The sequence below is a fragment of the Neoarius graeffei genome, chromosome 14 (genome assembly GCF_027579695.1).
Source record: "Neoarius graeffei isolate fNeoGra1 chromosome 14, fNeoGra1.pri, whole genome shotgun sequence".
NCBI lineage: Eukaryota > Metazoa > Chordata > Actinopteri > Siluriformes > Ariidae > Neoarius > Neoarius graeffei.
In genome coordinates this window covers 65,954,852-65,980,663 of record NC_083582.1, presented here as the reverse complement: position 1 = coordinate 65,980,663, position 25,812 = coordinate 65,954,852, and the positions used below count along the sequence as shown (strand labels likewise).

Sequence of the window (25,812 nt, the reverse complement as noted above, 5' to 3'; positions counted from 1 at the left end):
CAACCAATGGTCATTAACCAAAGCAATATATCCCATCATGCATTGTGGTCAGGCTGAAAGAAATTAAATTAAAAGTCTCAAATTTGATTTAATAAAAGGAAGCAGCAAAGAAGAAAGTATTCAGCCTTGATTTAAAAAAAATGAAAGATGTTTCAGATATTTTGTATTGATTAATGTGGGAAAGGCGGCACGGTGGTGTAGTGGTTAGCGCTGTTGCCTCACAGCAAGAAGGTCCTGGGTTCGAGCCCTGGGGCTGGCGAGGGCCTTTCTGTGCGGAGTTTGCATGTTCTCCCCGTGTCCGCGTGGGTTTCCTCCGGGTGCTCCGGTTTCCCCCTCAGTCCAAAGACATGCAGGTTAGGTTAACTGGTGACTCTAAATTGAGCGTAGGTGTGAATGTGAGTGTGAATGGTTGTCTGTGTCTATGTGTCAGCCCTGTGATGACCTGGCGACTTGTCCAGGGTGTACCCCGCCTTTCGCCCGTAGTCAGCTGGGATAGGCTCCAGCTTGCCTGCGACCCTGTAGAAGGATAAAGCGGCTAGAGATAATGAGAATGGGATAATGTGGGAAATACGCTCAGTTTTCAATTATTTTGAAAACCCACCAGCCGACTGATCCGGCACATTTTAATTGTGCGACAGTAATGACGTAAATACCAGCGCGACAGACTAGTGTCCGAAAGTGTTTTTTTTTTTTTTTTTATTTTACCAATGAGTTCACTATATAGTCCTCTATATAGTAATTCCCTATATAAGGAGTAGTGAACGAGTGAGCAATTTTGGACACAGGGATCATTGTGTTCTTCTTTTTTTTGTTTTTTACAGCAGCTGGTATCCACAGTGTTGCATTACTGCCATCTACAGGTTTACCTTTGACCGTGCACTGACCGTTCCATCATTCTGTCGCTAAACGAACAGCTGATCACACCGAGGTCCTCGCTGACCACCGATATTTATTAGTTTGGTCCTGCATTTCCTTTCCTTCATATATAACATAACGTCTTTTCTTCTCGCTTTCCAGGTCTTTTGTGTTTCATTCGCACACTCACGTCCTCCATTTTTCTCTCCTGTTTCAAATTTCTATCCTACAATGCCTTGCGCGAACAGGGAAAGCCCACCATGTGATGCATGACATAGTATCTTGAATTGGGTCATGGTGAAGGAGGAAAAAATAGTGGAGAATTTAGCTAATAATTAAAAATAAAATGAAAAATATTTTTATTATATAATTATACTAAAAATATGAGTCAGATTTGAATTATGGCTGTGTGTGTGTGAGAGAGAGAGAGAGAGAGAGAGAGAGAGAGAGAAGGCACATTTCTCTTCTGTAAAGACTGAATGACCCTGATCTGAGACCCAGAGTCTCTCTTCCCAGCTCTGTTATCTGTAAGAAATGAGTTTGAGACACATTAATCAAAAATCTAGATATGCATGTACAGTATATTAGCATCACAACATTAAAAAAAAGCAGATCGGGGTTCACAGCTTAAGCTAGTATCTCACTAGGCTGTGACAGCTTGTGACAAATTGCAAACGTCATTCGCGAGAGAGTTTCAAAAGTGTCTTGAAACATTCGCGGGGCTTCTCAATTTCCTCGCATGAGTCGCAAAGTGTCGCTCCTTCGTCGCTGAAATTTTGAACATGTTCAAAAAATTTGCGCGACAAAATTTCTCTCAAAATAGCCGGAAATGCCTCGCTGGTGTCGCAAAGCCATCGCGAACCCTTCTCAAGTCAGTTTCCGTGAGGCTTCCTCTACTTCCCTGCCTGCCGAGGGAAAGCCAGGCTGCGACAGCCTGCGACTAGTTGGAGACACAATTACGGTAAAGCTAGTATCTCACTGGGCTGCGACAGCTTGCGACAAATTGCGAACGTCATTCGCAAGAGAGTTTCAAAAGTGTCTTGAAATGTTCGTGGGGCTTCTCAATTTCCTCGCATGAGTCGCAAAGTGTTGCTTCTTTGTCGCTGAAATTTTGAACATGTTCAAAAAATTTGTGCGACAAAATTTCTCTCAAAATAGCCGCAAATGTCTCGCTGGTGTCGCAAAGCCGTCGCGAACCCTTCTCAAGTCAGTTTCCGTGAGGCTTCCTCTACTTCCCTGCCTGCCGAGGGAAAGCCAGGCTGCGACAGCCTGCGACTAGTTGGAGACACAACAATTACGGTAAAATATGCGAATATGAATTCAGTGTGATCCCAAGTGAAAATTGTTGCTAATTCGCATATTTTATCGCAATTGTTGTGTCTCCAACTAGTCGCGGGCTGTCGCAGCCCAGTGAGATACTACCCTTAAGGATCGGATATTACAGAGGATTTAAACCCTTTATAGTTGCTGTGTGCTTGCTTAAAACAAATCACATCTGCGCACTCAAATTTATCATGCTTGTCAGAGGTCTCGGATCATCATCCACATAACTGCATATATTAAAAGGTAACTATATTTTCAATTGCTAAAAAAGCTCCTTCAGCATTCCTTAGTGTGTAAAGTATACAGCATGCTGAGTTGCACTTTTCATCCAATATACTTTACCTTCCATTCACAGTGCTCTGAAAATGGCTGTGTTTGAAACAGAAGGTCGCTGCCTCGCTGCTGTAATAGATAGGTTTCTTATAAGGCAGGGTTTCGACTGAAGGCATCTTTTAAAGACGATAGTTTCGAACAACCTTCTAAAATAGCTTTTATGGTAACGTGTGACATTAGTACACTGTGTAACTAAACCAAAGAGTTGGCTAACAGATGCCTCACAAATTGCATCAAACAAATTTATTTGGTTACAGTCATGGGGTTATAAGATATTTGTATAAATACGGAGGTGATGACAGGAAATCACGTGCTGATTGGTCGAGCTATTCGGACTATTTCTCGATAATCACCTCGAGCGATTCAGCAAAAATGGCAGCCAGTCGCTTTGTCACCGTAAGTGAGGAAGAATTACAAATTACGAAAGAAAGTGCTGTTCCTAAAAACACTAAAGATGCTACAAAGTTTGGTCTAAAACTATTCAAAGACAAGGTGGAATTGCGATTTGTTTTATCTATTTCAAAACAAAGTATTTTATCGACTTCATCTCTGTTATTATTCACCGATATTCACTGAGCCTGAGGCGGATAATTAAAGGCAGACTGCCTTTCAGATTTTTCAAGTTTAGGTCATAAAAAGAATTTTCCCCGACACCCAATTATTTTTGTTTAGTGGACCGAAAGCTACTGAATTCGAATCACAGATTTCCGATTTTATTAGGTTTCTTTTTAATAGAACAATTTATGAATTTAGGGCCCTGTGGCCTTAAATTCTCCGCTATTTTTTCCTGCTTCACCATGACCCAATTCAAGATACTACATCAAGCATCATGTAGTGGGCTTTCCCTGTTCATGCAAGGCATTGTGGGATACAAATTTGAAACAGGAGAGAAAAACGGAGGACGTGAGTGTGCGAATGAAACGTGAAAGAAATTGTTTGATGTTGGAATTGTCTGTGTCTATTTGTATGTATGATATTCATGTTGTCTTAGGTTGTGTCCCTAGTCCTTATGTTATATGTTGGAACCTGTACCATGCCGTACTGAAAACAAATTCCACCTGCTTGCAGTGTGGTCATTAAAGAATTATCTATCTATCTATCTATCTATCTATCTATCTATCTATCTATCTATCTATCTATCTATCTATCTATCTACAGTAACGGAAAGCGAGAAGAAAAGACGTTATGTTATATATTAAGGAAAGGAAACGCAGCACCGAACTAATAAATATCGGCGCTCAGCGAGCACCTCGGTGTGATCAGCTGTTCATTTAGCGACAGAATGATAGAACCGTCAGTGCATGGTCACTTATAGGTAAACCTGGGCATTAGCACACGGACTTCCTCTGTCTGCTTGACTGCACAAAGCGAGCGATTTCATGCATATCATTTGCTCGGGAATCCCCTCAAATTAAATAACTTCCCAGCCACAGAATGGCCTGATATTTTATGAGATATTACAGAAATAAACCTATATCACAATGACCACCTTTCAGAGAGAACTAAATTTCACCGATTTTATGGCACTGAAAGTACAATGTTTATTTCTCGGTAACTTTTCAAAAATCTAAGCCAGAAAAGTCCCCAAACTTTTATATTTGTATTTGAAATCACTTTTCTGTGAAATGTGGTCCACCATCTCCAGCAGTATCGAGGATACATCAATGGTACCTTCAAGTGGGGGCAGTTTCAAGGCATCTTAGAAGACAGGAAATGAGAGTTCAAAGAGTTTCACATGGTCCTTGATGCCTCGCTGTCTTGTTAAACATCCTCCTGAGGCAGCATTTTCCCCATTTCCAACACACCCAGTGTCGCTCTGAGCCCTCTATGCTGTCGTACTTATTATTAAAAGTTAAAAACGGAGCCATTGTTAATGAATCCATTATCAAGAACTCTAAATTTTACACACACACATCTCATCTCATCTCATTATCTCTAGCCGCTTTATCCTTCTACAGGGTCGCAGGCAAGCTGGAGCCTATCCCAGCTGACTACGGGCGAAAGGCGGGGTACACCCTGGACAAGTCGCCAGGTCATCACAGGGCTGACACATAGACACAGACAACCATTCACATTCACACCTACGGTCAATTTAGAGTCACCAGTTAACCTAACCTGCATGTCTTTGGACTGTGGGGGAAACCGGAGCACCCGGAGGAAACCCACGCGGACACGGGGAGAACATGCAAACTCCACACAGAAAGGCCCTCGCCGGCCCCGGGGCTCGAACCCAGGACCTTCTTGCTGTGAGGCGACAGCGCTAACCACTACACCACCGTGCCACCACACACACACACACACATATATATATATATATATATATATATATATATATATATATATATATATATATACACACACACATATATATATATATATGTATGTGTGTGTGTGTTTTCAAGAATACATTCTTAAATTCCATTGTACTGATGTCATTCATTCATTCTCCCGGTCAACATCACTGTGGATCTGGAGCTTATGAGGGTGGGGCTGAGGCCGGAGTACACCCTGGATGCCTAGACATTACAGATCTTATTGGAATCATTGAATGAATGCAAATTAAATATATAACAGTTATTCCACAAAATCGAGTCGTACACGAGCTGATAGACGACGAGGCGCGTAGCACCAAGTCGGCTATAAGCCATGTATGACAAGATTGAGTCGAATAACTGTTTTATTCTGTCCACGTTGACTGGATTTTGAGAAACAGAGCATTTTTATTTTTTGCAAATTCGATAAATAAAAAATTTTATACAAAACGTCGAACACAATCATTTCCGCTTAGAATGTAAACAAACCGGCGAAATGACTAGCAATTTGTGAAAAATGCTATAATAATAATAATAATTATTGAAAAATAAAACAAGATGCGTTCTTACAATCAAATACTTGTATTCCATATTTTGTTGCTTTTTTTTGTGTATTTTTGGGGGTCGTCTTCTACTTTAGGGTTTTTTGGCAGTTGGCAAACCAACTTAAAGGTGCATTACTGCCACCAACTGGGCTGGAGTGTAGAACAGGAGATACTGGGGGGACAGACTATGTTCTTTTTGCCATTTCTCTTTTAAATACTTGATAACAAAGCCGCCATTTTGTTTTTCTCTACTCATGGTATATGAGCTGATATCCTAGTAGTAGAGTAGCTAATCCAAGCCCACGATTGCTCATATCCAAATCCAAATATCCAGTACAATAATATACTGTATATCCTAAATTATATGTATATATTTTTAACAAAAGAGAATGTGGAAATTTTAGTTGGAGTAAGTTTGATGGCAATAATGCTGGATATAAACGTTAACCTCTCATCTGTGACTGATTAAGACCAGTTTTAATACCTATCTAAGGTATAATCGAAGATAATTCTTTCTGTGCAAGTCATGATATAGACTAAAGTGTTGGTATTAAAGTTTATCACCGATATCAGCTTTTGATAGCCTGCTGTCTTTTGGACCAGAGTTTCAAAAAACTCTGTCGTTGATTAGTGAAAGGATGTGGACACAGCATAACAGTGACCAGCCTTTATCGCCTTCTTGACTCCTCCTCTATTTTATTTTTGGATGTCTTGTCCTAGTTCTGTTTCCTCGCATTTTTTTTTTTGCGCTGTACTAGTTAGCCTCTTGCTCTTTTGAGTGGGAGTTCTGCAGTAATGGAGGTGTGTGTGTGTGTGTGTGTGTGTGTGTGTGTGTGTGTGGGTGTGTGTGCATACAATACAGCATATTGGGTCTGACTGTGATTGGCAGTTCCCTGGTGGTGTCTGGATGTCAGGTAGTGTGGTCAGACAGAGTTCTTCTGTCTAGACTTCCATGTTGATCCAGCTACATTGACAAAGTGTGAAAGGCTTCTATTAATGTACCTTAATATACTTTGATGTTGACTTGAAACTGGTACTTTCAATTTCTTTTTATCATGGATTTCTAATGTTAATCAGATCCAGGCTTACTGACTTGACGACACTCCTTGACTCGCTTTTGAATAGCCACATTGGATTGTCCTCACCAAGTGTAAGATGCAGTGGAAGTGAACTTCATCCACAGTACAGCACTGCAACGATTAAATTGGGCAAATGATTTCCAGGGACATCGATGTTTGGTGGTAAATTGCTAGTCTTAAAGTATAGCCGTTTGCACAAAATAACTGCTCTTAGTGCTTTTGCTGACTTCTCGATCTGTGTCCACTTATTATGAACTTATTTTAAAAGAACATGGGCTTGGTTTATTTTAAACTGGGCAAAATGCCAGGATGAAACAGTATCCTGACTGGCACGTGCACGCTCTATTGTGGAACTCGGTATCATGACGTCTTCTGCATTGTGTCACAGTCATGGGTTGGAAATTCCTTAAAGTGCTCTGACATCAATATCTCATCCTGGAGCAGTGCTCCTTGAGACAATTGAAAACCCAACGTTTTACCCCAAACGTTTTGCTGTGTTTTACCACTACATACCTACAGGCTGCATGTAGAGCTCATCTTGAATATGGGAGAGAATATAAATGATCGGATTTACTATCTCTTTGCACTTAATGGTGATAGCAATGATCTTGGATTATTTTTAGTGACCTCGGTGAATTCAGCTATTTTCATTAACACTTAGCAGGTGGGACTCACAATATTCCACGCACAAGTACCTGGACTTGGTGTAACACTCATCCTGGCTCAGGCTGAGTTTTACACCTGGCTCAGGTCAGGTGTGTGTGTGTGGGTGGGGATGTGTTGTTTGAATACATCAACCTGTGTGGTGTTGTGTCCTTGTTGAAGGGCATAGGAATTATGGCCAACAGAGTAGCATGGAGCTTGGCATTGCATCAGACAGCCATTTGCTGTTGAGATGGACACTGTCGCTTCATAGTGAGTTTGCATACATACATGTATGTATTTAGTAACGAGACCGTCAGTGACAGCGTGGCTCACTCCAGCCCCTGTCTAGTCCAGAAGGAACGATCCAAAGTAGGCCACCTTGCGCAATAAACGTTGCAAGCTATATTCACTATATAGAAGCTATATACACCCTAGGAATACCGACCTATTTGCCAGAAAGAGTGCAAAACGGCGAGGAATTGACCGAGAAGAAGCCATTTTTGCTGAACTGCTCATTAAGACTTAATTAGTCCACTATTAACTTCATTAATAATTGTACTGAGGCAAATCTGGTTAGAAGTTATGTGCGCCCTAGGTACCCCTACCTTCATGCCAGAAAGAATCAAAATCGATGAAGAATTAAGGGAGAAGAAGCGATTTGTGTGGAAAATGCTCATTAGAGTTTAATTACTCCATATCTTAATAATTAATTGTAATTATGCAAATTTGGGTAGAAGCTATAGACACCCCAGACAGACCTACCTGCCTGCCAAAAAGAATAAAAGTCACTGAAGAATTGAGAGAGAAAAAGTGATTTGTGTGAAATGCGGACGATGCCGGACGGACGACTGACAACACATGATGGCACAAACTCATCACCTGTCGGCTGGATGAGCTACTAACAGTCAGCTGTCAAATGTTTTCAACATACAGAAGAGTTCAAAAGTCTGAATTCACTACTAAACAATTCAAACAGTTTTGAACGGTCCTTGATGCCTCGCTGTCTTATTATAGAGCCTCCTGAGGCAGCATTTTCTCCGTTTTGAACACATCCAGAGAGAACAAGAACCAGGAAGTGTCAAGAAATTTTAGAAAATGCACTAGGGCAAACAGAGACAAACCAGGCATTGATTTTTATACTAATTTTGATCCATTTGTGCTTAATTACGACATAAAATAGTCCCCAGTAGTGATGTTAAACTTTTGGACCCTACTGTACATTTGACATTTTATGTTCCATGGAACATACCAATGCAGCTTAACCTCCTTTTTGTTTTGTGGTCATCTGATACTCAGCTAAGCTCACTGAATGCATACATTGCCAGCTTTGCAGCTCATTTCACTTCAGAACGCTGTATTTTGCACGTCCACATTGCCAGGTAGCATCAAGCCTATATGAATGTTGTTCAATGTGTGAGTGTTCTCTCAGCCTGTCTTGAGAGAAAGCTTCAGGCCAGGCTTGGCTGTGTTGTTTCGGCCTCACACCACCTTCCCTGTCATTCAGTATGTGGAGGCCATCAGTAGCAAGCAGAGTGAGCTGGACAACCACATCGCCGAGGGCTACAAAAATGCCCTGGCTGAGGAGAGAAGGAGGTACTGCTTCCTGGTGGACCGCCAGTGTGCCATAGCCAAGAGCACCAACAGCTACCACACCAAGGTGAGGATCGTTAAGTCACTCCATCTGCTTTCATCACATCATGCTTCTGCTGTATGGTACAGAGGAGGGGGTGAAGCAGTGATCATTGAGCTTTGATAAACTACAACAGGGTCCACTACCAAGACTGATGTGAAATATTTCTTCGTTCTTTACTGTTGTAAAGAATTTCTGTTAACGTAGTTTAGTAAAAAGTAGTAGCTACTTGTAGATCTTTTGAAAGCAGAGTTGATGATGATGAATTGATGAAATGAAACAGTTCTTGGTAGTAGACACTATTGGACATGTTAAAAGCACATTAATATCCTTTACATTATTCCTCGCCATGTTTAAAGCTTATTAACGAATGTGTAGAGGTCTGAGAAAACCCATTGGTGGAATTCTGCAAAAGAGCCAAAAGTTCCGGTCAAACTTGGATTTGACCAAAGGTGCGTATCCACATCGTGTTTTAATCTGACTGCCAGTTTCTTTTTTCAGTTCTTCCCAGTGTAGAGAGAGAATATGAAAGCACTGCACCTCGTGTCTTTTTTTTTTTTAAGTTCCGCAGTGCTCTACTGTTTTTGTCCAGCTGCTCCGAGCACGTCGAGTTAAAAATCTCTGAACTTTTCAGCAAGGCGCTGGTGTCATCACTGTCGCTCCTTTTCAGGCAACCAATCATACTGTCACTCTGGTTAGTGTGTTGACATGTTTCGAAATATTATCATAGAGATAAAATTGACGCGCAGCATGAGGGCACTTTTTAGATGAAGCGCTGGAATGAAGCACTCCCCAGCACCCTGCTAGCACTTTTCTGGCAGAAAAAAATGCTATATGGACACATGCCCTAAGAAGCCATATACCGTATATATTTCTATCCACATTCACTGGATATGAGCAATCATGTGCTCTGATTGGCTACTCTACTGCTAGGCTATTAGCTCATATACCGACCCTGTGTCTGAAATTGCTGCCTACTCACTATATAGGGCACTATATAGTGAGGACGCCACTTTGTAGTGCTGTCCGAAACCTTAGTGAGGATTATTTACACCCTATATAGTGCACTCAAAGTATCCCACAATGCACCACAAAAAGTAGTGTACAACCGATGGTCACTAACCAAGCAATATATCCCATCATGCATTGTGGCCGCGCTGAAAGAAATCAAATTAAAAGTTTCAAATTTGATTTAATAAAAGGCAGCAGCAAAGAAGAAAGTATTCAGCCTTGATTTAAAAAGAACTGAAAGATGCAGGTACTTTGTATTGATTAATGTAGGAAATACGCTCAGTATAATATGGATTTATCACAAAAACACATGCATGTGTTTATTATTTTGAAAACCCACCAGCCGACTGATCTGGCACGTTTTAATTGTGCGACAGTAATGGCATAAATACCAGCACGACGGACTAGTGTCCGAAAGCGTTTTTTCATTTTACCAATGAGCTCACTATATAGTCCTCTATATAGTAATTCCCTATATAGGGAGTAGTGAACGAGTGAGCGATTTTGGACATAGTAGAGAAAAACAAAATGGCGGAGCGTGTTGCTGAACCAACCAAGGATGAAATAAAAACACTACTCGAAAACAAAACTTCAAAAAATACAATTTCATGGTAAGAACATATCTTTTTTTCCCCCCCAAGAATTATCGCATTTTTCACAAATTGCTACTGTCATTTCGCCAGTTTGTTTACGTTCTAAGCGGAAATTATTACATTGGACATTTTGTATAAAGTTTTTATTTATTGAATTTGCAAAAAATAAAAATGCTCTATTTCTCAAAATCCAGCGAATGTGAATAGAATAAAACAATTATTCCATTCAATCTCGTCGTATATCATATGGCATATCGCCAGCTCGGTGCTACGCACCTCGTCGGCTATCGGCGCATATCCAACTCAATTTTGTGGAATAACTGTTAAATATATTTGTAGTTTTCAGAACTATATATAATATAAAATAGCGAAATTTTACTCAGTTAAAGGTATTCCCAGACCACCACACATGTAATTTAAATATCCTCGACTGCACCTATGTCATATAGTATATAAGATGCCTTTCAGTAAACTCCTCCAATAGTACTATTCAATTTTGCTTTCTAGCATTCTCATATTATGGTAAACTACATAGAGAATAAAGAACCATACTCATTGATTAGCTGTTTCAGCCTTAAAACATCCCTCTCTTTACCATCTTATAAGGCAGCATGCTGCTAATTATGTGAAAATGTCTGCTTTATAATTGTCTGCATATGTGAAGTTTTCTTTGCACATGAAATTTTGACAGATGGCTACATTATCACAATGAAACTAGCTTCCCTGAGCATTTGAGTAGCTCCTGGTTTCCATTCCTGGACTTGTCTTCCTTGAGCGTGAGATTTAATTAAACACTTGGTAGAGCAGATAAATAGACATGGGCCAGTACCAGTACCAATGTATCATGTGCCACATGCATTGTGCTATACAGACCGTGTGGGACTAGAGATGAGCTGTAAAGTAAAGATGAGGGTGTTAGGGTTTTGCTGGGATTCGAACCTGGTTCGTTGGTGTGATAATCCAGCAAACCCCCACTAGGCCACCAGGGGGATGACTCAAATGCAGAGGCGTGAGGCGGAAGTAGAAAAAGAATCAAAAGGTTTATTTAAACTATATACACTATATACAGGGCAAAACAAAAGACAAAAAAAAACCAAAGAGTATAATCCAAAAGAAAAGCAAAGTGCAAAAATACAAAAGCTAAGAAGATCAAAAAACACAGTACAAAGGAAACTGGAGATAAACATAACAGCACAAAGACTCCGTGACAAGAGGACTGAACTCAGGGGTATAAATAGACAAACTAATTAAGGACACAGGTGAAGATAATTAGGCAATTAACACAAACACAAGACACAGGAACAGTGGCGGCCTCTAGAGGCCAAAATAAACACGACATGAAAAGGAAATAACAGCGGCCTCTAGAGGCCAAAACAGTCCTAGTCCTAACAGGACCCCCCCCTCTAGGAGCGTCTCCTGACGTTCCCAGGGCGATCCGGATGGGCCGAATGGAAGTCCCGACATAGTTCTTTATCAAGGACATCCCGAGCAGGAACCCAGCAGCGCTCCTCAGGACCATAGCCCTCCCAGTCCACCAGATATTGCAACCCGCCGCGGACCCGGCGGGAGTCAAGCAGGCGATTCACAGTGAACACAGTCTGCCCCTGGAAGATGCGGGGGGGTGGGGGGTTCCTAGGGGCAGGGGCATACGTAGACGTCAGTACGGGCCGTAACAGGGAAACATGGAAAGTGGGGTTGATCCTCAGAGTCCGGGGCAACTGGAGCCGGTAGGAGACAGGGTTCACCCTGCGCACCACCTTGAAGGGGCCAATGTAGCGAGGAGCAAGCTTGCGGTTCTCCACCCGCAGTGGAAGGTCCTTAGTGGACAGCCAAACACGCTGCCCAGGGCGGAAAGCGTGTGCAGGTCTTCTATGGCGGTTGGCCTGAGTCTGGTTGGTTCTGGAGGTCTGTATGAGGGTCTTCCTGACCTTGCTCCAGGTCTTGCGACACCGTCTCACATATTGGTTGACCGAGGGCACCCCCGCGTCCTCCTCCTGGTCCGGGAACAGAGGTGGCTGGAACCCGAATTGGCACTGGGTAAGGAACTCTCGGCACTCACTGTGCTTGCCGTCATACCTCTGTGGTGCAGGAAGGCTGGGTTCGCGAGGTGAAGAAGGCAGCATTGCAGGAGGCACAGGAGTGGGAGCTGGATCAGGAGCAGGAACTGGATCAGGAGCAGGAGATGCAGGCAGAGATGTCAGCTGTGCCAGGGTTTTCCCAATTTGCTGAAGCAGTTCCTCGTGGCGAGCGAGGGCCTCACGTTGGCTGGTGAGCGTACGTCCATGAGCGTCCATGGTCGCTCCGAAGCGTGTCAAAGCTGCCATAATTCCCTGAAGGTTGGCCGGGTAGACAGTTGAAGCAGCCTCTGCTGAGTCGGTCATGACGGAGTCTTTCTGTTAGGGTTTTGCTGGGATTCGAACCTGGTTCGTTGGTGTGATAATCCAGCAAACCCCCACTAGGCCACCAGGGGGATGACTCAAATGCAGAGGCGTGAGGCGGAAGTAGAAAAAGAATCAAAAGGTTTATTTAAACTATATACACTATATACAGGGCAAAACAAAAGACAAAAAAAAACCAAAGAGTATAATCCAAAAGAAAAGCAAAGTGCAAAAATACAAAAGCTAAGAAGATCAAAAAACACAGTACAAAGGAAACTGGAGATAAACATAACAGCACAAAGACTCCGTGACAAGAGGACTGAACTCAGGGGTATAAATAGACAAACTAATTAAGGACACAGGTGAAGATAATTAGGCAATTAACACAAACACAAGACACAGGAACAGTGGCGGCCTCTAGAGGCCAAAATAAACACGACATGAAAAGGAAATAACAGCGGCCTCTAGAGGCCAAAACAGTCCTAGTCCTAACAGAGGGGAAGGGGGGGCTCCAGTCTTGTATGGGTGAATGAGTTTCTAGCCTCTGTTCTGTATGTGGCCCACGCTGCTGTATCACTGATGGACAGAGTGCTGAGAATGAAGGTGTCTGGAGAAGGAATAGAGAGGAGAGAGAGAGAGAGAGAGAGAGAGAGAGAGAGAGGGAGTGTGGCCCACTTCTGCAAGAACATAGCATCCAGACAGAAAACCCTATAGATGAGAGAGTGAAAGTGTGCACATGAATGCGTAGGAAGACATACCGAGACGATGGTTCTCTCTCACACAGACAGAGAGAGAGAGAGAGAGAGAGTGGTTTGATGGAGACTTTAGCGTTTGACTGAGATGAGGTTGAACATAATGGTCGTGTAGGAGGATTAGGAGTTGAGTAGAAAATGAGGGCACATTTTATTACTTTCATAGTTAGAGACAAATGAAGGAAGGGAAAAGCGAGAGAATAGTAATGAGTATGAGCCTGTTGCAAAAAAGAAAACATTAATAGTAGGCATGTAACAATATATTGTGCGACGATAAATCATGGTATATATTTCTGACCTTTCAAATCGATGAAATAAAAAACGAACTGCAATTATTATCAGGCTGCATACACTGTTAGTTTTTCCGATCTGTAATCCCTTTTTTTTCCAGACAGCAGAGGCCGCAATAATGTACTATAGCGGGAATTCGTGTGACTTCACAGTAGGCAGAAGTAGCACAGCTCTAATGCCGTGAAAACACAAAGGAAAAAAAAAACCCAGATGGAAAAATGGAAAGGTGCTGTTGTGCAATTGCCTGTACAACTAGATTTAACAAGAAATCAGAGCTCTCTTTTAGCAGACTGCCAAAAGCAAAAGAAAAGAGAAGCAAATGGAGGAAGTACAAATGTTCATAAAAGTTTAAGGCCTATTCGTTACTAACCTTTTTCATTTTTAATAAAAGCAGTATTTTAGTTCATAGGCTATTTTATCATATGAACCATACGGACCTGCGTGTGCGCTCTTAATAAAACCATTGGGAAAAGTCACGTGACTGGACAGATACGGATTTTTGAATCCGGTCCGGAAAAAGCCATATGCGGCCCCCGGACCTGTTTCCCTCGCTTCCCCCATTTTCATTTTGCTCTGAATTGTTAATTTGAAAAATGAGTGAAACAACAGAGCAGAGTGAAAGTGAATTTTATTATCCAGATGATTCATCAGACACAGACCTAATTGAACAAGCTGAAGTTGTCGAAGAGAATGAAAAAAGGTACTTTTGAGCAAAGAAATTTGCTTGTTTATACAAGGACAACAAGAAGAAAACACCATAAAAAATAATAAGTACGACATGAAGATTTTCAAAAGATTTCTTCCCCTCTAAGGAGCTAGACAGCTTGCTATGGAGTTTCTATGTGTAAGTGAAGAGAAAAGGAAATTTAGACTACCGTACGAATCTGACACTTTTGTCTTCCTTTTCACGAAGTATTCAACCCTACCTTGATGACGACAACAACAGGAAGATAAACATCCTGAAAGACGAAGACTTTAAAAAGTCCAGAGAAGTCCTGAAGTTAAAAAAGGTCATATGATAAAATGCTTATTGACCGAGTTAGGTCGGGCCGGACGGGAAAATATTTGGCTCGAGGTCATGCCGTACGAACCAAGTGTACGGCATGACCTCAAGCGAAATATTTTCCCGTCCAGCCCTCCCACTCAGTTAATAAGTACCTAATATTTTCCTCCAAACTGTACAAATGGGGGTAAATATTGTTGGTTATTAAGGAAATGAAACGTATGGGGTTTTTTTTCTTTCACAAAAGGAATATTTAAATCGATAAAGAATAGGAAAATAAAAGCTCCTTTTTTTAAGAAAAAAGTAACATTAAAGGAACAGACCATCTTCCCACAGAGACACCGTCATCGATGGATCTCCACACCATCGCCCACGGCTAACACACTCAGACTACTGGGTGATTAATCACCGTCTGCCACCAAGGCTAACAGAGCAAATAAAGGGTATAGCACAAAGTTTTCTGCCTGCGAGAAGTGTATTTGAGACACAACTCTTTTCTTCATAATGCAGATAAACCTTTAAAGTGAAATTTCTAATTTGGAAAGAGCAAATTCGTATCTTTAGAGCGATATGGATTAATAAACTGAGGATGTCTAAATAACTCCCAAATACCCTTATTAAAAGCTCTTATCTACAGCTATGCTTATGTACAGTATATAAAGCTGTGTGTCTTTTATAATCACAGTACTGTTGGATTCTTACGGGTACGTCTGATTGGTCAGAAGGTGTTGATTAATTTTCTAAAAAAGCAGCTCTGACAGTGATAACAGGGACTAACTTGTCTTGTGGATGTTTTACAATATTATATTTACAGTATCAATAAATGTTTAAAAAGTACAGCATGCCATTTATTCAGAAATTAAACATTGGGATCATACATTTTCATGATGCGCAATACATATCACTGGCGGCACGGTGGTGTAGTGGTTAGCACTGTTGCCTCACAGCAAGAAGGTCCTGGGTTCAAGCCCAGTGGCTGACAGGGGCCTTTCTGTTTGGAGTTTGCATGTTCTCCCCGTGTCTGCGTGGGTTTCCTCTGGGTGCTCCGGTTTCCCCCACGGTCCAAAGACATGCAGGTTAGGCTAATTGGTGACTCTAAAGTGAGTGTGAATGGTTGTTTGTCTCTATGTGTCAGCCCTGCGATGACCTGGTGACTTGTCCAGGGTGTACCCTGCCTCTCGTCCATAGTCAGCTGGGATAGGCTCCAGCTTGCCCGCGACCCTGCACAGGATAAGCGGTTACAGATAATGGATGGATGTTTCATTTTCTTAATAACCAACATTATTCATTTACCCATATTTGTAAAGCTTGGAGTAAAGTTTAATAGCCTATTAACTAAAATATTCCTTTTACTAGCTCAGCCCTTTTTGCAGTATTAGAGCTGTGTTTCTTCTGCCTAAAGTGATGCCATGTGCATTCCAGCTATTGTACATTTATTACATTATTGTATATCCATCTGCTGTCTAAATGCTGAAATTACACCCAGGAAAAACTAAGAGATTGCCAGCCTAAAATTAATCGCAGTTCATTTTTTATTCCATCTATTCGCGTGATTACAAATTTTGTATCGCAATTTATTGTTGCATAATATATTATTGCATGCCTATTAATTTCAGCTACCTTACTCTACTTAACAATTTGTTTGTAAATTATTCAGCATGGAAAAGGAGGGAAAAGGAAGCATTTAGCGCAAACCAAATTTGAACATTTATCCTGTTCGACTCTAAAGAGGATAATAAGCTGAGAATTGAAGGGGTTGCTCAGTTACGTCTTAATGGGCCATATTCGTAACAACAGGCTTAAAGGCTGGATCACCCTTCCCAGAATCCTCTGTGCCAAGCAGCGAGTCGTCATTTTCAATGACAACGATATTCCAAAAACAATCCACAACAATTCACCGACATCCTAGGCCATAGATCTTAAAGGGGTACGATGGCTTATCACTGGATCCGTACCCTCTAAGGTACTTATTTGTACCCCTTTAAATACTATTAGGGAACTTTTGGCCCTAAAAAGGTACACATAATTACCTTGAGGTCCAATATTGAGCTCTAGGGGGTACATTAGTGTAAATTGTACCTTGGGGGACAGAAATGGACTCCTACTATACCCCTATTTCTGCCAGTGCAGGAAAGAACATCACGTTAACAAGAGCATTGGCATTATTTTATTACTTCATTAACAAAAAATAGCAAATTAAATGTATAACAGCTTACATTGCTATGTGATTTTGATTTAGTATCTGGTGGCTACATTAAAGGTGCTGGCTGCAAAGTCATCTGAAATTTTTAAAAAATTTTTATTGTGTATGGCATTTTCCTATATCTCGCAAGAACAATATCACGTGGACGAGATGTGATCATTTTGATGTGCTGAAGGTCGTTTTCCTCCATTTTGGACCGTTTTCCTCCCTCTTGGAGCCAAACAGTTTGGCCCTACAGAAACACCCAAATGTGAGGAGGTTTAACTAATTAGTATAGCTATGACACTGGGCCACGCCAAGATGGCGACATGCAGAAAACATCGTGACTCTGCGTTGACCTCCGAGAGTTTTGAGTCACGGGGATGTAATTTGTGGTTGACGTGCGCAAATAGATCTTTGAAACAAAAGACAAATATATATTTTCTCTGTTACTACTTTTATGTTATCGTTTCTTTATCTGTAAAATCAAAACATTCGGTGTATAACTCCATACTCAGACTCACCAATCCAAGTGCTGCAAATTCTTTCAGATTTCACACCTGTTTCATCCTTCGGTTGATTCTAGCAGTCGATCTGTCCCTTCATGAAAATTCTTGCAGACAACGTTTTGGTTTCCATCGCTTTTCTGGCGCACTTTCTAGCTGATTTCCTTTTCTTTTCTGCTGGCTTTTAGCTGGTAGGAGAGCGGATTCCGCCATGTTTGCCTATGCCAACTTGTTTTGGCCAAAATTAGGTCAAGCACTCCCCACAGTGGTCATGTGATATTGTTGCTCACTTGTTTCGGCAATCTGTGGAATCGTAAAATGCGGGACACGTTTTATCTTGGCAAAACATTTGCACACAGGATACACGCTGTGTGCAGCAACGAAACATCTCGGAACTCCAGCAGCATTAGAAATAGAACATTTTGCCCAGAAGTCAACTTTGCAGTCAGCACCTTTAAGTTGTGTGCACAGTTGACTGTTAGCCACTATATATATAAATAAAAGCAAAATAATAATAAGTGCTAGGCCCAGTGCTGTTTTATAAACTGCTGTATAATGAGGTTGGAAGCCATATTATTAAAGTAAATGAGAACTGAAGTCATTTTTAAACTTGCTTTATTTCTTAATTAACGTGTTATTCAATTATGTTTTCAGTTTTAGTAACTTTATATCGTGACTCGTATTGGCAACTAATTGCAATTAAATATTATACTTATCGGCCTATTCGGTTTGTAGCCGTGTTGAATTTAGTTCGTTTGGTCCACGGCAGGCGTCGCTTATCCGCGCGATCTTCACGAGACTTGTGCGAGACTTCGAAACGTGAAGTGTCAGCGCCGCCATTTTGAAAACTGTTTTCCAAACGAAACATTGCACAAAAACGAGTTTAAATGACGATTACTGCCGACTTTCTTCAAACTTTCCTGATTGCTATCAAAACAAACAAAACTTCCGGCTTGATTACATCAGCATTCGAAAGAGGGTGCGCGCGTCTTTTGATAATGTTGGCAGATGTTGGTCGCTTTGATTTCCGCTGTACGTTTTACTTCCGTCCTACGATGTCTCGCACAGAGCACATTACAGAGCATATTTCAAACACTCATAACTTGCTATAGCAGTGACAAAATAGCTATCAAACATGCATTCCTGTCATTTTTAAACTTGCTTTATTTCTTAATTAACGTGTTATTCAATTACGTTTTCGGTTTTAGTAACCTTATATCGTGACTCGTATTGGCAACTAATTGCAATTAAATATTATACTTATCGGCCTATTCGGTTTTTAGCCGTGTTGAATTTAGTTGGTTTGGTCCACGGCAGGCGTCGCTTATCCGCGCGATCTTCATGAGACTTGTGCGAGACTTCGAAACGTGAAGTGTCAGCCAGGTGTCAGTGCCGCCATTTTGAAAACTGTTTTCCAAACGAAGTATTGCACAAAAACGAGTTTAAATGACGATTACTGCCGACTTTCTTCAAACTTTCCTGATTGCTATCAAAACAAACAAAACTTCCGGCTTGATTACATCAGCATTCGAAAGAGGGCGCGTGCGTCTTTTGACAACGTTGGCAGATGTTGGTCACTTTGATTTCTGCTGTACGTTTTACTTCCGTCCTACGATGTCTTGCACAGGTCTCAACGAATCTCGTTTACGGCCGTTGCTTTGACATATGGACTGATGTATTACAGAGCATATTTCAAACACTCATAACTTGCTATAGCAGCGACAAAATAGCTATCAAACATGCATTCCTGTATTTAATAAAATGAGAAATAGAATTTTGATAATAAAAAATTTGCCTTCAGTTCTCCTTTAAAACCAAATAGCGATAAATGTGATAATTACAAATAGGACTGTCCAATCTATTAGCGACATGTTTATGTTTAAATCTGGCAGACCCGGAGGCATAAACTACAGTGGTGATCTGAATAGAGAGCCCAGAAAATTTATCTGTCTAACCCATCTCTAAATATGCGTAACTTTCCCGACATAAATATTGGACTTAAGTCACCAGGTTCGAGTGTAGCCATTAGTGACAACAGTGGAGTTGATTGATACCTATGATATCTGTATTGTGATATAACTTTATGATATTAAGTTACGTCACAATAGAGATTTTCTCCCCAACAGAGCTTTTAGACTGATGGTACTCTGAGTCCCTGAATGACTGAAGAGATTACAAAACGCGTCTGAGTTTCTCAAAAGCCTCTTAATGCTAAGCATGTCTTAACTAGGAGAGAGAGCATTCATTGTGCTGCTCGCTCTACCATTTAACGTTGATCTTTGTGCTGTGATGCTTTTTGGGAAATTCAGCGCACTTCTATAGGATAAAGATGTCTCCTAAATGTCATAAATGTAAACATTAGCATCACCAAGTTGTACTTCTCCCTCCTTGTCCTTGCACATTTGTTCTAACAACACACACAATTGGCCATTAGTGCCCTAGTGAGGTTGGTCACGATGCCTTCTGCAGGTGCCCATGTGGGTGCCAGGCTGGCAGCATGGGTGAAAATTGCTTCAGCAGGAGGACCTTTCGAGTGTGACTCAGAGAAGGAGTATGTAGGTGGTCTCTCTCTGTTTCTCTGTCTGTCTATCTGTCTGCCTGTCTGGCTGTCTTTCACCTTCTCTCTGTAGGCCTCAATACTTTATTTTCTCTCCCCGCTCTCTACTTCTTCTTTAATTTCTCAACCAGAACTGAAAATAGTGTCCGTGAATAAATATTGAGGAACAGGCTGGAATCGACCAGCAGTTAAAAAAAAAGACAGAGGGGAAGGAGAGATGTATATTTTGATGTGCCTCCTATTCATATCTGTATTTGTATCTATTAAACACGTTTCTGTTCATGCCACATAACGTGTTTGTATTCGGTTTTGCGTGGTATTGGTCCTAAGGGGATGGTATTGGTTTGTGGGTAGAGGAAGGTTTGTTGGTGATTTCACTACAATTCTGACTCACTTCATCGGCAACAGAGGAGACCAAACGTTACAAATAGTTTCTTTAAGGAGGCGGCAACTGCAAAATGCTAAATGCTGTTTGTTAATGTGCTATGTGACTGGACAGGCGTTATTATTCCCATCCATGCACTGTACACAAAGATGCCATTAATTAAATGCCTTGCTCTATGGGCAACCTGTTTAAAAAAAAAAAAAACTAGTTTTCCTGCTTTTCTGCAGTGTAGGCAAGTTCTGTGCTCCTGAGCTTTGAGTTTCTTGTCTCAATGCCCAGCTTGGACCTGGAGCCAAGAATAGTGTGGGGTAATGCGGCATGTGTGTGTGGAGGGGAGGTGGAATGGGAACAGACAAAGCAGGTCTTAAGGTATAAGATTGATGCTTCATTGCTTTAAAGTAACACAGCAGAGAGCAAAGCCTCCGTGTTTTAAAGGAGTATAATAGACACCGATGTCTGTGCTTTCGTAATTAAGAGTAGTGAAGAGGGATCATGCCATCTCTCTCTCTCTCTCTCTCAAAGGCTCTAATCAATGTGGAGTTAAGTGCACTTGCACTTTACTTGAGCTGTGTGTGTAGGAAGATTTTTGGAAAGTTTCCTTTACTTGAACCTAGGCTTTCCGTAAAATTAGGTGTCTATTTTTGTGTATATACCCAGCCATCTGTATGTACACATTCCTTTCCATGTTTCTTTTAGACTCCTATCTCCTACTAGTTGATAGTCCTGTTAAATCTGAAAATATTTGTGTGTGTGTGCTCAGGGTAAAGACCTGCTGATGCAGAAGATCCCGGTGTGGCAGCAGGCATGTTCTGACCCTCATAAACTCCCAGACCGAGCTGTTCTCCTTACACAGCAGATGAGCTCGGGGGGAACACTGGGTACCGGACAACAACATGCCTCTAAATCTAATCTGGTGATCTCAGATCCCATACCAGGAGCCAAACCTTTACCTCTTTCACCTGAACTGGCTGCTCTCTTGGGCAACCAACAGGTGAGTGAAGGACGTGGCTCAAATTGGTTATGGCCAACTTAACTCCATTACATATGATTTTTAGAGATTTACGGTAGATTTTTTTCCCCAGAAAATAAATCATCTACTACTTGTTTTTTCTATGAAAAGGAGACATGCCAGGCTAACCAATGGTCCTCAGTTTGTCAATGTGGACCATTTTTTTTCCATCATTAAACTGCCAGAAAGTACACTTAACATGTCCTGGTGCAATGGTTTTGTACACTAAAAGGTTTTCATCCATTTTGGTTGTTGATGTTGGAGAGATAGTTGTCAGTTATGTTCACTTTGGTATGTTACATAATATCCAAATCATAATGTCTTAGACCCCGTCCACACGTAGCCGGGTATCTGCTAAATTGAAGATATTTTTCTACGTTTTGGCCCGTCATCCACATGAAAACACATCAAAAACGAATATTTAAAAAAACTCCGGGCAAAGTGAAGATTTTTGAAAACTCCGTGTATGCCTTTTCGTGTAGACAGAGATAACCGGAGTTTTGCGTTTTAGAACGTCACAATCTGCGCCAAAAAAATGACAACAAATCTGCCCTGACGTCAAACGTGCGACCTTTGTTTACTGCAGAAGCCAGATTAAGCATGGACAGAGAGTAATGGATCGGAGTAGTGCCTTGAAAGCATTAATTATTGTGCAGGTGCTATTTACATGTTTCATTTTAGAAGCCCAACTACTGCTCCAAGAGCACAGGCGACGGACAACATTGCGGTCGGTGATTTACCCCATCTTAACCACTCCACGTAGGCATGTTCCTCGCCGAAATCGTCGACGCCGCTTTTGGATCAGACCGGGACGCACTGCCAGCTGTTCGATGTTTTATGTTTAGGCGGAAGTGACACCAACAGAGGGCTATTCTGATGTGATTAGGGGGTAGGATTTGAGGAAATAATGCCATCTACAGGTTTGGAATGCTTATGAATGTGATTGAAAACGCAGATGTTCGGTTATGTGTGGAAGGGATTTTTTTCGAAGACGAGGTGGTGTGGATAAAACATTTTTATAAACGGAGGAGGGGAAAATGTTCGGTTTTAAAAATACCCGGCTACGTGTGTACATGGCCTTACTTAACGGAGTGAAAACGTACGTTTTATCACAAACTGTAGGCTTGTACCTAACCATAAGAATAAAGTATTCATCATGATCCTTTCAACATAAATATTAAGGACTCACTCTGAGCTCCGTCTGATTGGGTTTTGTGATATCATCATCTGTGTGCAACTTCATTTATTCATGTATTCATTTGTTCATTGAATCATTCATCTACAGTAAGTACTTCATCCTGGTCAGGGTTGCGGTGGATTCGGAGCCTATCCCTGGAACACTGGGTGTGAAGCTGGAATATTTTGGATGGGATACCAGCCAAGAACCATGCGCGCACACACACACTTGTTCAACATGTTTTTGGAAGATTGGATGAGACTAGAGAACCTAGAGGAAACGCTATACGTGGTGTCTACACAACTTTCAAGGCCTTAATGTGTAGCTCAAGTGGTATTGTTGGGTTTCATGTAACGTCACATCCGCCTCATTATTTGTTCAAAACTTTAGCTGGTGGTCTACCAAAGCTCAGTTGACAAAGCGTTTGTATGGAGAAGCTGCATTGCTGGCATGAAAAATGCCTTACGCTTGCGTTGTTTTAGATTGTTTGAATCGATCAAACCATGAAACTGATAAAAGCTTCTTCAGGGTTCCCCGTGAACGAATAAAAAAGGGTGAACGAACACAGGATTTCACAAAAAGACGTCGAGAAAGGTGGCTTTTGAACCTCTCAGTGAAATCGAAGGGAGCCGAGTTGAAGCACGTTCGAGTTTGCAGTGATCACTTAATGAAAGGTTTGTATTTCCCTCTCAGCTATGGCCTTAGTGTTTTCCAAGTACTTTTTTTGCTATGTGTCGTTATTTTACGTTACTTTTTTTAGTCACGAAGCGCTAAAGTCCCCAGCTGTTTCTTTGTTTACTCCTCACAAAGTCCATATGCATGAAGGTCGCAACAAAATTCTTCCCCAGCCGTACAGTTACAATGCGCCGTGATCACTTCTCCGTCTTGTTTAACTAAGATCCAGGTCTTTAAAGGGGTTTCTGATGATCTTTGTGAATGATTTAGCTGAGAGATAAGAGCCAACACAAGTGAGAATCAAGCCAACTGTTGTTTGGTTACACTTCAACTTGCAGCGCTTTGTTGTAAAGACGTGAACGAAACGCTTTAAAAAAAAAAACATACTTACACGAGCAAAAACAATACAGGATTCATTCGGCAGCGACTTGATAGCGAGGTCCTTTACCCAGCCACATACAAAAAAGTTGTAAGCCTCCATACTCTTCCACACTTTCATCTGTTTTGCGGTGTAGAAGGACGTCTGCAACACCAGATAGTTCGAGATGTCGGGGAACTCGACTGAAGGGTCGTTTTCAAGATCGTATGACAAATCCTTCTTTCCCAGACTGTAGGGGTCGATTCCATTGCACATGGCAATCTTCTGAATAGATCTAAAGCCAGCAGTGGCTTCTAGATTACGAGCGTACTCTGATAAGTTATCGCTAGTTGTTTGCACTACGACAGCTGTTTAGACCACCAGCTATTTCACTTCCGGTAAAACTGCTAAGAAAAGTCATGTGACTGAAACCCAGCAATAGAGGCAACTTAATTCAATAGTGAAATAATAACTTTTACCCAGTTTAACTTGAAACAGCCGTGGGGCTCTATTCTGTTCTTTTCCGCCTTTTTTTTTTCTTCTCCATAGTAGTGATATTAAAAGACTAACCCTGGAGCTTCATTTATAGTGGATTATTACAAAAAAAGAAAGTACTCCCTCTTCACTGTATATGCACTATGCTTAAATCTGACAGACAGTTTCAGCCTGCAGCAGTTTTTCTGCATAAATTAGGAACACAGTTCTATAATGTAGTGTAATTATTTTATGTGTCTGTCTTTAATACAAAATTCTGGATGCCTAAGTTTGTTTGGAGGGATTGAGAAAAGGGGAATATAGTTACTAACCAGTTGTACAGGCATTAGTGCATTTCCAGGACTTTCAGGTAACCTCATATCACAGCATGGCATTTTTAGTTGAAAGAATAGAAACACCGGGCTGTTTGAATAGTCTAACGTTTCTGGAGAAATGTAGTCTTTCTGAAGAAAACGATTGTTTGTTTGCTGATGTCAGCAGACCTGAAACCAAGCGGACGCTACCGAATAAGAAAAAAGCTAAAGGTAATAAAGGACTCTGTAATGACCTGGTACATTTCTGCTGCCTCCCCCAGAGGATGATGGGAATGGAAAGTGTTCCAATGTTGAATGGAACTGCTGGGGCACATGGCGGAGAGGACTACCAGCACTGGATGGATAGCCAAGCTGCACAGGGCAAATCGGCCTCAACACAAGTCCATCGGCACAGCGGCGAGGTCTACTCCAACACGCTGCCTGTCCGTAAAGTGGCACCCACCAAGAGCAAGAGCACTCTGGGTAAGCACCTGTAGCCTTCTGAGAAGCCTAACACACACTAAAGGTAGGGGCTTTAGCTATCTTCAGCCACTGGCTATACCTTTAACCGGATAGGATATATATGGACAAATGTTGTTTCCGGATAGAAGTAGGTGACTTGCTGCAGCAATCTTTTTCTCCATCGTTCTTCATTAAAAGACAGTTTCTCTTGCGCTCTGGCAATAGGAGTCCAAACATGCGTAATGAAAACAGGCCAGAACTGGAGGGAATAGAAAGGACAGGCTTTAAAAAGCCAGGAAAATGGGTGAAGGACACAGCTGGTGCCTGATGGTATTTTCAGGTGCTTTAAAAGCAAAGTTATGGAGGAAAACTGTTGAAATGTGCAGCGTATATAAATACCGTGACCCTTGTTTGTTCCTGATGTATGAAATATAGCACACCTCTTTTAAATACCATCGTTGTATTTACTTGTTTTGCCCACTTTTGCCCTTCATTTGATCAGTGGTACCTCTGACTCTTTTACCTTTGATCACAGCAGAGACACAGACACTGCCTCGGTCGAGCTCGGTGGCAGCTGGCTTGGAAAGGAATGGGCGGACCCGTGTCCAGGCAATCTTTTCACACTCAGCCGGAGACAACAACACACTCCTCAGCTTCACTGAAGGCGACATTATCACACTGCTGGTGCCCGAGGCCCGGGACGGGTGGCACTATGGAGAGAGTGAGAAGACGAGGATGTGAGTGGCACATATCTAAAATAATTTAGACACATTGAACACATGCTTTCAGAGCAATGTGAACAGAAAACCTGTTTAGTCGTATTTTACGGGGGGTGTAGTTGAGAAAATCTGTCAATAAATGCTTTAAGTATGCCCATATTTAGTGTAAATTCAACACTACAGTTCTTACGTTCTTGCTAAAGCTGTGCTTAGTTTTATTCTACTTGTTCACATTGCACTCATT

At 41.5% G+C, this 25,812-nt stretch overlaps 1 protein-coding gene across 3 annotated transcripts in view; it reads left to right on the top strand.

Moving 5' to 3' along the window:
• The window catches only part of baiap2b (BAR/IMD domain containing adaptor protein 2b), a 117,718-nt gene that overhangs the window by 80,319 nt on the left and 11,587 nt on the right, over nt 1–25,812 (top strand). For all 3 annotated transcript variants that reach the window (XM_060940246.1, XM_060940245.1, XM_060940247.1), the window contains 4 exons: nt 8,597–8,749; nt 21,141–21,371; nt 24,669–24,870; nt 25,385–25,586. In XM_060940246.1, the coding sequence (XP_060796229.1) occupies nt 8,597–8,749; nt 21,141–21,371; nt 24,669–24,870; nt 25,385–25,586 (788 nt within the window). The remainder of the gene's footprint in view (nt 1–8,596; nt 8,750–21,140; nt 21,372–24,668; nt 24,871–25,384; nt 25,587–25,812) is intronic.